This window comes from Cherax quadricarinatus, chromosome 82 (assembly GCF_038502225.1).
Source record: "Cherax quadricarinatus isolate ZL_2023a chromosome 82, ASM3850222v1, whole genome shotgun sequence".
Lineage (NCBI taxonomy): Eukaryota > Metazoa > Arthropoda > Malacostraca > Decapoda > Parastacidae > Cherax > Cherax quadricarinatus.
The window spans coordinates 10879712-10894055 of NC_091373.1; the positions used below are offsets into that span (position 1 = coordinate 10879712).

Here is a 14344-nt window from a genome sequence, read left to right on the forward strand (position 1 = left end):
CATTCACACCACATACTAGAGAAGTCAGCACGTTCACACCAAACACTAGAAGAATCAGAACGTTCACACCACACACTGGAGGAGTCAGAACGTTCATACCACACACTAGAGGAGTCAGAATGTTCACACCACACACCAGAGAAGTCAACATGTTCACACTACACACTAGAGGACTCAGAACGCTCACACCACACAATAGAGGAATCAGAACGTTCACACCATACACTAGAGGAATCAGAACGTTCATACCACACACCAGAGAAGTCAACATGTTCACACCACACACTAGAGGAGTCAGAACGTTCACACCACACCAGAGAAGTCAACACGTTCACACCTACTGCACTCTAATTTGCTTCTCACTGAGGTAACACTAACATTTATCGCATCGTTATGTAATCTGGTTGATAACTAGTTACGAAGCACAATTAATTACATCTATTCAGCTTTGCATTAATTAGTGACGTACCTTTCTCTTTTACTAATTTACGGATGATTTGTTCATTGATATTCACGCATCACTACTGAACGCTCACTTGATGAAAAGAAATACTGATTTGGTTTTCTACGACCTCAAGGAGTCAGGCATTCTCTGATCCATTGCAGTGCCTTTCCTGTTATGTGTGCCTGATCCTCTAGCGTTTACAGTAACCTCTTGTGAGGAACTGTGTCGAAGGCCTTCTTGTAGTCCAAGAAAATGCAGTCTATCCACCCCTCTCTCTCTTGTCTTACTTCTGTCACCTTGTCATAAAACTTCAGTAGGTTTGTGACACAGAATTTTCCTGTACTCACGTAATTGTGGTTGCAGGGGTCGAGACTCAGATCCTGGCCCCGCCTCTTCACTGATCGCTACTAGGTCCTCTCCCTCTGCTTCCTGAGCTTTGTCATACCTCTTCTTAAAACTATGTATGGTTCCTGCCTCCACTACTTCACTTGCTAGGCTATTCCACTTCCTGACGACTCTATGACTGAAGAAATGCTTCCTAACGTCCCTGTGACTCGTCTGAGTCTTCAGCTTCTAGCTGTGACCCCTTGTTTCTGTGTCCCCTCTCTGGAACATCCTATCTCTGTCCACCTTGTCTATTCCCCGCAGTATTTTGTATGTCGTTATCATGTCTCCCCTGACCCGTCTGTCCTCCAGTGTCGTCAGTACAATTTCCCTCAACCTTTCCTCGTGCGACATTCCCCTGAGCTCTGGGACTAGCCTTGTTGCAAACCTTTGTACTTTCTCTAACTTCTTGACGTGCTTGACCAGGTGTGGGTTCCAGACTGGTGCTGCATACTCCAGTATGGGCCTAACATACACAGTGTACAGTGTCTTGAACGATTCCTTAAGGTATCGGAACGTGTGTGTGTGTGAGTGTGAGTGTGTGAGTGTGTGTGTGTGTGTGTGTGTGTGTGTGTGTGTGTGTGTGTGTGTGTGTGTGTGTGTGTGTGTGTGTGTGTGTACTCACCTATTTGTGTGTGTGTGTGTGTGTGACCCTACAATTAATATTTGCACCAATAACTCATAGTTGTGAGCGGGAGTAGACGTGTGAATTGCTAACCATACCTCGGGGGGGGGGGGGATAGAACCCGCGATCAGAGAGCCTCAAAACTAGTATGGTTTGTTTGAATTCGTGTCATTACGATTTCGTGAGTCGTGTGAATTGTTCATTACTCTATAATTTGTTCATGACTGTAGCCATGTACAAGCGTAAGTAACTTTACTTATAGGATTCATTACCTTTGTAACTCGTGAGTTCATTACCTTTGTACATAGTTCAGCTATCAAAACTTTGGGGGCCCAGTCCCTGGACCCATTATGTACCTCTGTAATCTTTTGACTACCGCCCACAGGATGGGTATGGGTTGCATAATAAACATATTAAACTAACTAATTACGTCCTCAAGCAGCAATGTTATTTATGTTATATATCACATATGTTATATTTGTATATAATTCCGGAAGTACTGATGTATTGATGTAGCTAGGTATGCCTACCCCATACCTGTTTCTCATGACTACCGCTAGGGTAGCTGTCTGTAGACCTGTGGCTGGCGCCTGGCGGCCACAGGTCTACGGACACAACTTCCCTAGTGGTAGTCATGGGAAACAGGTATGGGGTAGGCATACACCGCTGCATCACTCCATGGTCTGGTCTAAACTGAAGAAACAGTTCAGGTATAAAAGCTATTAAGCAACGCACGGGACGAAAGGAAAAGTGCATTCTAAATGTACGAAGTTTGTAACATTTTTCTGCTATATTACATATTTACTAAGAAGTAAAGATCAGTAATCTTGCCGGAGTTCGAGACGTTTGACTTAATTTACACTCGAAGTATCAGGAACTACCATGCATGTTTCTTGTACCGAATTTTTAAAACGAATGTTTGAAAAACATTATTGTGCCGCATGTTACTGATTATATGTACACGAATTAGTGAGTACAATTATGACAATTCTATGTTTGTGATAATTAAGAGCTGTGATTTTAAAATTATACTACACAAATTTTTGAAAGTCAGTGTATCTTCCTACAGCATAACCTCGGAGTGGTAAATATGATATAAACTGCATTTTCTTTTACGACTCTTGATTATCTTCAGTTTATGTTTAGCTCAAAGTACAAAACAGTTACAATACATGATTTAAAAAGCATATTATTATTTAGGTGGACTGGTGGCTAAAGCTCCCGCTTCACACACGGAGGGCCCGGGTTCGATTCCCGGCGGGTGGAAACATTCGACACGTTTCCTTACACCTGTTGTCCTGTTCACCTAGCAGCAAATAGGTACCTGGGTGTTAGTCGACTGGTGTGGGTCGCATCCTGGAGGACAAGATTAAGGACCCCAATGGAAATAAGTTAGACAGTCCTCGATGACGCACCGACTTCCTTGGGTTATCCTGGGTGGCTAACCCTCCGGGGTTAAAAATCCGAACGAAATCTTATCTTAGGTCGGAAACTTTTTTTTACAGTATTCTTAGAGATAATCTCTTCCGTATCTTGTTTCCTCCATTGTGTGTGCTAACTCAAGTCTACATAACCCCATGACCAAAGCGCGTAACTATTCGTTTATCTTGCGTTCCTTTGGCACTGACGATCGAGGAAACACATTTTCTGTCTCTTCTTGAATTAAATACAAATATTAATAGGTGGCGTCGTTCTTATTTGTAATCAGATACCTTGAGCAAACTGTTTAATTTACGTTCGTGAAAAAAAAGTCCCGTCAGGAATGTTATGGCATAAGGGTCATACAACGCTTGGGGAATGGTCCCCTCAAGGAAGGTTCCTTGATGTTGGTGAGGGGCTCTTGATTTAGGGAATTGGATCTGTGCTCCAGTTCCCCGAATTAAGCCTGAATGCCTTCCACATCCCCCCACCCAGGCGCTGTATAATCCTCCGGGTTTAGCGCTTCCCCTTGATTATAATAATAATAATTGGGGAATGGTTAGTTGAATATCTTTATTATGCACCCCATACCCATTCTATGGGCGGTAATCAAAAGATTGCAGAAGCACATAATAGGTCCAGGGACTGGGCCGCAAAGTTTTCATAATTAAACGAGTTAATCGTAATTAACTATTTACATGTTTATATCTTGTTACAATTGTAGTTAGTTATGCAGACATGAATAAGGTCACAAAATGTTACAAAAATATTACCTTATACTTTAGCGAGGTATGCTTGTAAAAAAAAACTAGTTATGAGTTATTTACAGTGGGTAAATAACACATACGGGAGGAAATAAGGCTTGATCCAAGGAGGGGAAGGGTAGCTTCAATTCCTTGGATCAAAAGCACTTCACTAGCATCAAGACACTCCCTTTGAAGGAGAAAGTACTTTGAGGATAATATGCCAAGAAGATACGTCACGATACACTTCTTAAGAATCGAACATACTTTATCTTAATGACATAACAAGGGAAAGGGATTAAAGCATAGCGTTTTCCTATGTTGCGTCATCCATTCTGCAAGTACTACTGGAAATATGAAGTGAGGGAGCGGAGTAGAGAACCTACCAGCGTTCCAGAGAGAAAGCGGGTCACTGTGATAGAGGTGGCGAGGACCCAGGCCATGTAACCCAGCAAGAAGCATCCCACCAGCTGAAATGTAAACAAAAAATAAAATACATTAAATGTCTCTCAAATGAAACTATTAACAAATTATACTACTGATTACACATACACACATACAGCAGTGCATCAGGGAATGCCTGTCAGGAAGACAATAGCGAGTCATGGTACGTGGCGAGGTGTCAGAGTGGGTGCATGTGACGAGCGGGGTTCCACAGAGGTCAGTCTTAGGACCGGTTCTGTTTCTGGTATTTGTGAACGACATGACGGAAGGAATAGACTCCGAAGTGTCCCTGTTTGCAGATGATGTGAAATTGATGAGAAGAATTCAATCGAACGAGGACCAGGCAGACCTACAAAGGGATCTGGACAGGCTGCAGGCTTGGTCCAGCAAATGGCTCCTTAACTTCAACTCCACCAGGTGCAAAGTCGTGAAGACTGGGGAAGAACAAAGAATACCGCAAACGGAGTACAGTCAAGGGAGGCCATAGAATTCAAACCTTACTCAAGGAAAAGGACCTTGGGGCGAGTATGATATCGAGCACATCTGAGGCGCACATCAATCAAATAACTGCTGCAGCATATGGGCACCTAGCATTCCGACATCTCAGTAAGGAATCGTTCAGGACCCTGTACACCGTGTACGTCAGGCCCATATTGGAGTATGCAGCACCAGTTTAGAACCCACAACTGGCCAAGCAGGTTAGGAAATTAGAGAAAGTGAAAAGGATTACAACGAGACTAGTCCCAGAGCTAAGGGGCATGTCCTACGAGGAGAGGTTAAAGGAAATCGACCTGACGACACTGGAAGACAGGAGTGATAGGGAGGATATGATAACATATAAAATACTGAGAGAAATCGACAAGGTGGACAGAGACAGGATGTTCCAGAGATGGAACACAACAACAATGGGTCTCAATTGAAAGATGAGGGCTCAGATGAGTCACAGGGATGTTAGGAAGTATTTCTTCAGTTACAGAGTTTTCAGGACGTGGAACAGTCTGAAAAGTGATGTAGAGGAGGCAAGATCCATACATAGCTTTAAGAAGAGGTATGATAAAGCTCATGGAGCAAGGAAAGTGACGTATTAGCGACCAGGATTTCCCATCCCTGAAACCGTGCTGGCTGTCGTTGATAAGCTCATTCCTTTCTAGGTGCTCTACCACTCTTCTGCTAATCTTCTCCATGACCTTGCATAGTATACATGTCAGTGACACTGGTCTGTAGTTTAATGCTTCGTGCGTGTCTCCTTTTGCTTGTGTGTGTGTGTGCTTGTGTGTATACTCACCTAATTGTGGTTGCAGGGGTCGAGACTCAGCTCCTGGCCCCGCCTCTTCACTGACCGCTACTGGGTCCTCCCTCTCTCTGCTCCACGAGCTTTATCATACCTCGTCTTAAAACTATGTATAGTTCCTGCCTCCACTACATCGCTTGCCAGACTATTCCACTTCCTAACAACTCTATGACTAAAGAAATACTTCCTAACATCCTTTTGACTCATCTGAGTCTTCAGCTTCCAATTGTGACCCCTTGTTTCTGTGTCCCATCTCTGCAACATCCTGTCTGTCCACCTTATCTATTCCACTCAGTATTTTGAATGTCGTTATCATATCTTCCCTGACCCTCCTGTCCTCCAGTGTCGTCAGACCGATTTCTCTTAACCTTTCTTCTTAGGACATTCCCCTTAGCTCTGGAACTAGCCTTGTTGTAAACCTTTGAACTTTCTCTAATTTCTTGACGTGTTTGACCAGGTGTGGGTTCCAAACTGGTGCTGCGTACTCCAGTATGGGACCGACGTACACAGTGTACAAAGTCTTGAACGATTCCTTGCTGAGGTACCGGAACGCTATTCTCAGGTTTGCCAAGCGCCCATATGCCGCAGCAGTTATCTGGTTAATGTGTGCTTCTGGCGATGTATTCGGTATTATACTCACTCCTAGGTCTTTCTCCTTGAGTGAGGTTTGCAGCCTTTGGCCTCCTAGCCTATACTCTGTCTGCGGTCGTCTTTGCCCTTCTCCGATCTTCATGACTTTGCATTTGGCGGGGTTAAATTCTAGGAGCCAGTTGCTGGACCACGCATCCAGCCTGTCCAGGTCTCTTTGTAGACCTGTGTGTGTGTGTGTGTGTCTGTGTGTGTGTGTGTGTGTGAAAGTTAGACAGATGAGTCACAGTGATATTACAGAAGTATTCCTTAAGCCTGAAGGTGACCAGTAAGTGGAATGACCTGAAGGAAGCCGTAGCATAGTTTAAGAGTAAGTATGACAAAGTCCACGTGGATAGGGAGTAATTCCATCAAGTGGCAAAAGTCAGGGTTCTGAGTTGAGACTCGACCCTTATAACCATAGATGAACATACATACATTAGGATGAGCGAGTGTTACCAGATGAAAACCCTTTAATTAAGCTCTTGCGGAGCTGAATTTTATGTGCCTAAATTTAACACTAAAAGTTGCTTCCATTAAACTGTTCTCGTTCCACTAATCACACTCCAAACCATATCCAGAATTCGTTGTAAGTTATACTCTGTAATGTAAATTCTGGCTAAAGGGTAAATTTTCTTGCTATTATATTACACCGAAAAACAAAACTGTTGAGTTTTTAGGACACTCAGACTGCTCAAACCTCGACAAAGATGGTAGCCCAGCGTCGGGAAAGAAAAGCATAATAACCTTCTCACTCCCCTCCCCCATTATGGTAGGATGACCCAGTGCATGGCGGTGAAGAGTCCGTCACCAGAGTTAAGTGACCCAGCATCTGAGATGAAAGATGGAAAGGGAGAACTCAGGAGCCGAAACTCAACATATGCATACACATGTAGGTGAGTTTAGGGTAGTCAGGGCGAAGACAAATTTGGGGTAAGAACAAGGAGGCGCAAAAAGTTTTAACCTTCTAGAAAAGAAAATATACACCGAAGCGTTTATTATTCAATGTATGTACCCTGAAAGTTTACTTTAATACCTATCTTTGGGGCTGAAGTATCACTGGTAGTGTGCAGGTGACATGCGGTCTTAATGGCTTAGAACCAACTATGAATTTGACTGAAAGCGCTGAGGGGTCAGGAGCTGTAATTTGACCCTCGCCGCCTCCACTCAATGAGTAAAGATATACACACTGGACGACTGACGGTTAGAGGATCGATCCGTACAGAAACACACGAGAGTAAATATACTCAAAGTTAGTACACGCTTGTGCACACACAAAGCACCTACCCACTTACTTAACTGTAACAAGGACTAATTGCTCAATCTGCCAAGACAATTTACACAGACGAAAAGCTAGTCAAGTATTGATGAAATTGTTATCTATCGTGATCCATGTCAGTGACACTACTGACACATCGTTTTATAACTAATTCACAAATTTATATCAGAAAATTAGAGGAAGGTTCGGCTCATCTTGGACAATTGAGAAGTCGCTTCTTTAAAATGATCCTGGACAAACTAATTGCAAATTTTAACTATATATGACACGCACATAATTACATATATATATATGTGTGTCATATATAGTTAAAATTTGTAACTAGTCACTCCAGGATCATTTTATATGACTGTTATAATCTCATGATTTTCCAACCGTTTTAAAAAGATCCTATTTTCTTAAGTCATTAGCTAGGTTGGTCAAATATTAACAGATTCGCTTCTTGTTGTGCAAAGGTAAATTTTGCAAAACAGTGCACAACAGTAAGTCTCCATGTTACAACTTTCTCTTCGTTCTTATATCCAACAACAATAAAAAACAGTTACAAGAAAATTTACGTTCGAATATGCCCCTAGAGGTAACTTTAAAACTTTCGTTAAAACTTTCCCCAACAGATGTCGCCAGAGGTGTCAAGAGTGACTGGTGAAACTAACATTTGGTAGGGCAGGACATCTAGTTAGTCCCCCTGAGCATTGGTGTCCCCACCCACGCTAAGTTGGAAGATGAGCTGAGATTGACTAGTTATAAGCAAATTAGATGGACTAGGCAGCACGCACACATGTGAGCTCCAGAAAACGGATATGTATTTAAAAGAGGCTGTTAACATATCTCACTGCGTATATATAAGTAGCACCACTCACTCCCGTAAGACCGCTATAAGATACCGCTACTAAACTAAGAATTTAGCCAAAATTACAGAGCTGTTACCTCACACGTGACTAGTGTGATTTATACTACTACTACTAATAATAATAACTCTCCTAGAACGATTACTTACGGGTTACGCAAGTTGGGGAGAGTTGTAGGGCTATGGGAGTGATTCAAGAATAATAATAATATTGACATCAACGGCATACTGCAAAGAAAGCCCCTTTGTGAAAGATAAGCAATAAAGCCTCCACCAACCACAGTCATTCGAGTAGCTTTTTTTAATAAGGTTTGTTCCAGCAAGAAGTTTCGACCTTCGTTGCCCTTATCTGCACCCTATACAGTTTATCTTCGTCTTATGTTTATTTGGGGTACCCAAACTGGACACCATTTTCAAGGTGATGTCTGAATGAGTATATTCATTGTTTTTATCTTTTATACTCTTAATTTGAAGTTATGAAACTTCGCATTCTTGATAATTTTGAGTTCTCGTACATAGACACTATTGCACTTGGGGCACTGGTACTGATCATTTCAAGATCCTTCTCTTTTGTTATGCTTAGCGAGTTTTTAACCATGTCTGGCGGTGTTATAACCAAAGTACATTACGTATTTTATAATTTTCAAAAGTGAAATTATCATTCCCGACTCCGACAGGAAATCCAGCCATGGATAATGCGTTTCCCTAATTTTTCTATTTGCAACTTTGCGATTTTTAATCCCGTTTTGAGACTACTTATTTAAATTTAAAAAAACTGGCCCAAGGACCTATCCTTACGGAACTCATTACAAATCATGCATTTTTTCGTTCAAAACCACTTGGTGTTTCTTATAGGTTGAACCAATCGTTGATATATGCCTGAAGAGAAATAGAGAGAGAGAGAGAGAGAGGGGGGGGGGGCAGCCTCACTTGAGGTTGTCAAATGCGTCACCCAGAACGGAGCATATCAGTGTGAGGCAGGCAGGTGTGGCCCCACTGCTGGAGGAGACCAACAGCATGCACAGCAAACTTGTGCAACACATCAGTGGTCATGACTTAATGATGAGCGCTGAGTCAGTTAAACCCTGGCCTCGATTATCTTTTTTACTTCAACCACGGTAACCCACAATTGAAAGTACGCCGGTCGACGCCGGGGTGGGGAGAGAGACCACTGAAGAGACCTATGAGCAGGTCTCCTAACACCTACTGCCCTTTTAGCCTGTCCTAACAGGTGTGAACCTTGAAAGATGTACGTTTTAACCCCCCCCCTCCTTACATCACTATTGGATTTTCTCACAGGTACCTGCGACTGTTCGTTTTGGCGTCCACCAAATCTGTTTTGCCTTATCAGTCCTCCTCGCCACGCCAGTCTCTGACCCACGATCGTATTAGCTACTGGATTAAACCCTGATACTATCCCTTCCATTCATGTGCAGGCAGTCTGTTCCATTCCTTTGTTGCTGTACAATAAAAGGGGTTTGAAGCCTGGCCAATGACTGTGGGTACTACAAAGTTGTGCTCTCTCCCCCTAGTACTATGATTGCTTTGGTTCCCAACCTTGACAAAATTGACAGCAAGATATTCTGGACACTGTGAGCAATTTTATAAACATGATTTAGCTTCAGTTGTTTTACTCTGTCTTCAACATTCAGCATATCCAACTGCTCAGCATATCCAGTATTAAGTAGATACCAAGGAGTCAAGATCCATACATAATTCTAATAATAGGAATGACAGGGCTCAAGAAGTCAAGAGTGTGAATCCAACAGCAGCTAGTTTGAGAGGAAGGACCAGGAGTTAAGATACCACAGCAACCACAGGTAGGCTAGTATAAATAGGCGCAACTCACTCTCTCTCTCTTGTTCCTCTTACTCCGAGAAATATAAAATGTCCCTTTTTATTCACAAAACAATTTTATAGGCTAAGAGCTGTTGTCTTACCTCATTTCATTTCGAAGTCCAGCCTTATCTAAGGTATACTACCACCACCTGAGATGCAACCCACAACAGTCGACTAACACCCAGATACCTACTTAATGCTAGGTGAACAGGGGCAGCAGGTGTATGGAAATAGGCCCAACATTTTCACCCATGCTGGGGATCGAAACACGGACCCTCATTATGTGAGCTGAGTGCGGTACCAACTAAGCCAAGGGACATGGAAGAGGAGAGAAGTTCATTCCACCCTGCAGGTAAACGGGCTCTACATATTTATGTTTCAGATCTTTAAATTGGAAGAAAAAACTAAAACAGTGTAGAGGCGAAAGCAAATCATAATACACAATTATAATGGACTCAGTGTTTTTATATATCCTAAATGGTTATTGCAATCTAGAGCTTGTTCACCTTACATTGTGTGTGAGAAGTGAATATCAAGAAGTATGTTAATATGAACATAGGAAAAAAAAATACTTCATAAGAGATGCAATGTTTCACCACCAGGTGTTCGGCTCATCTGGACGTCATGTCCAACCCTACTGAAGACTATTATTTTTTTCTAATTAAAAGTAAAATGACAAAATAAGCATAAATAAGCAACAATAAATACATGGAAATTAACAACTCCAAACAAAAACAATCCATTCTCGCACCACGAGTAAGAATCGTGCAGATTTGAATGTTTCCTGGCTCATGACTCACGAAATCGTAATGACACGATTGCAAACAAACCACGGAACGGGTGGGGATTGAACTCCAGGCCAGCTCACGCGCTGGTCTGGAGTTTTACCACTCGCTTTCCGCGAGTTCAATCCCCACCCATACCGTGGTTTGTTTCATGGCTATTCCTGGCCATCTTCGTTGCCAGAAGTACTGGAGCCGATTTTCTTATTTCCATAACCTAATTCAACCTAAAGTTACTTTATATAAATAAAATATTTATTAGCTTAGTTAAAGCGTTCAGAAATCAACGTCGAGTATCTCTGAGAGAAATGAACGTATTAAAATGAGAATAGCGACTGGGACAGCAAGTCGAAAGGTCGTCTAAAACAGAATGCTTGTTCTGCATTACATGTGTTTATACCTGAAATTATAAGAGGTTGATGGAAACCGTAAGTGGAGTAAGAAAAACCTTATGAGCAGTATACTCCGTTATTATCCGACAGAAATAATATTGTTGCTTCTGAGGCTGCGCTCAGCATCTGTTGGCCTTTGTCGTATATTATTATTATTATTATAATCAAGGGGGAAGCGCTAAACCCGGAGGATTATACAGCGCCTAGGGGGGGGGATGTGGAAGGCATTTAGTCTTAATTCGGGGAACTGGAGCACAGATCCAATTCCCTAAATCAAGAGCCCCTCACCAACATCAAGGAACCTTCCTTGAGGGGTCTTTGTCGTATAGCTTACTATGCATAGCTTCTTTGTAACGTGGTATGTGGCTTATTACCAAGTCTAGAAGCTCGTCTCTATTATCGACACCGCTACTCTTTTCTCCCTATTACCGGGTGTGCATTTCTGTTCTCTTAATAAGTTTCCACACTTCATTTCATCCCTCTACCAAGTATCCACACTGTATTCATCTCTCAGGCTTTCTCTCACTTTTTTTCCGAAACACCTTCGAATCGCATGATAGATTACAGTAACTTGTATTACCGAAAAAAAAAAATTGCTAAAATCTACCGGACTTAAAATTAACTACTGCCGAGGCTTGCCATCTGTGCATAGCGGCAAGATAATTAGCAAAAACGAAAATCTGGTGACTATTATTATATTTATGTAAAGCTGTAAAACTATTGCCGTCATTCAGGGCAGTTAATTAGGGAGGATTGAGCCTCTGCCTACTATGCGCGGAACAGACTGCTAACTAGTCGTACTCAAATAGTTGTCGATCAGTGACAGCGGTGTAGATAGATACGACAACAGGGGTACAAGCACGGCCTCTAGAGGTAACTCCACAAGTGAATGCAATGGTAGTGAATGCTAGAATGTTCAAATGTTTTCATCCGGAACATTTCAAACATTCCGGATTTCGACCACATTGTATTTCTGTCATATTTTGTAACATAATATTTGAACAGGCTAAGAACAGCATGGGATGTTTACATCCCAGCTATCGTCAAGGTAGCCACCAGAAAGAGAGAACTAGCCAAATGTCTTACATTAACTAAAAACTGAATTGTTTTAACTGCTGACGGAACAAGAAAGTTCACCTATTAAATAATTTGACATTTTTATTTTACACCTCAAATCAATCTGTAAATACCTTTGTAACTTGTCATGATTGTGACCAGACTTACCTGGAGTTCATTACCTTTGTAAATTGTGAGTTCATTACCTTTGTAAATTGTGAGTTCATTACCTTTGTAAATTGTGAGTTCATTGCCTCTGTAACTTGCTCAGCTATCAAAACTTTGGAGTCCAGTCCCTGGACCAATTATGTACCTCTGTAATCTTTTGACTACCGCCCACAGGATGGGTATGGGGTGCATAATAAACATATTAAACTAACACCTCAAATCCATCCTGTAGAAAGTAGTCAAATGAATATAGATACAATGGATCCAGGGACAGGGACCCCACATTTTGTTAGCTAAGCAAATTACCGTAGCAATGAGATTTGTTATATAGTTAGTGATTTCAGTCACATGAAGATAATAGTGAAGCATGTGTTACAGTGACACTGGTCCAAAACACTGGACAAATGTGTTCTGTTGATTAAGATCACCTGGCAAAGTGCACAGCAGTTAGTTAATTTAATATGTTTATTATGCACCCCATACCCATCCAGTGGGCGGCAGTCAAAAGATTACAGAGGTACATAATGGGTCCAGGGACTGGACCCCAAAGTTTTGATAGCAGAGCAAGTTACAAAAGTAATGAACTCCAGGTAGATCTGGTCACAATCATGACAAGTTACAAAGGTATTTACAGATTACAGAGGTACGTAATGGGTCCAGGGACTGGGCCCCAAAGTTTTGATAGCTGAACAAGGTACAAAGGTTATGAACTCACAAGTTACAAAGGTAATGAACTCACAAGTTACAAAGGTAATGAATCAAGCAAGTAAATTTACTTACTTACGTTTATACATGGCTACAATCATGAACAAATTATAAAGTAATGAGCAATTCACACGTCCACACCCGGTCACAACTGTAATGAGTTATTGGTGTAAATATTAATTGTTGGGTCTCTCTTACACACACATACACACACACAAATAGTTGAGTACACACACACACACGAGTACAAGCACTCACACACATATGAGTGCAGAAATACACATGCAAACGCACACACACACAGACACACATATGAGTGCAGAAATACACATGCAAACGCACACACACACAGGCACACACACAGACACACACACACAGACAGACAGACACACACACACACACACACACACACACACACACACACACACACACACACACACACACACACGCACACGCACACATATACACACACATATAGGCTGGAACATTGCTGTACATTAACATCTCCATTCAAGGCAGGTGAAATTGCAGATCTAGATTGTGTAGGTACAGAGAACCTTTACTGCACATATAAGCTCCATCAAGCACCTTAACTACTGGGAACGCTTGGAAGCACTTGACTTGTTCTCGTTGGAACGCAGGCGAGAGAGAGAAATAATCTACAACTGGAAGATCCTGGAGTGACTGGTCCCTAATCTACACACAGAAATCACTCCCTACGAAAGCAAAATACTTGGCAGGCGATGCAACATATCCCAGTGAAAAGTAGGAGCGTCATTAGTACACTAAGAGAAAACGCCATAAGTGTCCGGGGCCCAAGACTGTTCAACAGCCTCCCACCAGCCATAAGGAAAATTAACAGTAGACCCCTGGCTGCCTTCAAGAGGGAGCTGGACAGATCAGGTCCCGGATCGGCAGGGCTGTGCCTCGTACGTTGGATTACGTGCGGCCAGCAGTAATAGCTTAGTTGATCAGGCATTGATCCACCGGGAGGCCTGGTCATGGAGTATGCAGCACCAGTCTGGAACCCACACCTGGTCAAGCATGTCAAGAAGTTAGAGAAAGTACAAAGGTTTGCAACAAGGCTAGTCCCAGAGCTCAGGGGAATGTCGTACGAGGAAAGGTTGAGGGAAATCGGACTGACGACAATGGAGGACAGGTGAAGTAGTGGAGGCAGGAACCATACATAGCTTTAAGAAGAGGTATGACAAAGCTCAGGAAGCAATGAGGGAGAGGACCTAGTAGCAATCAGTGAAGAGGCGGGACCAGGAGCTGAGTCTCGACCCCTGCAACCACAA

The 14344-nt window shown here is 42.3% G+C and overlaps 1 protein-coding gene across 1 annotated transcript in view; it reads right to left on the bottom strand.

The window, feature by feature from the left end:
• Nucleotides 1-14344, bottom strand: part of LOC128702837 (tetraspanin-18B) — an 84925-nt gene that overhangs the window by 39907 nt on the left and 30674 nt on the right. The window contains exon 2 of the mRNA XM_053797263.2: nt 4003-4086. Within this exon, the coding sequence (XP_053653238.2) occupies nt 4003-4086 (84 nt within the window). The remainder of the gene's footprint in view (nt 1-4002; nt 4087-14344) is intronic.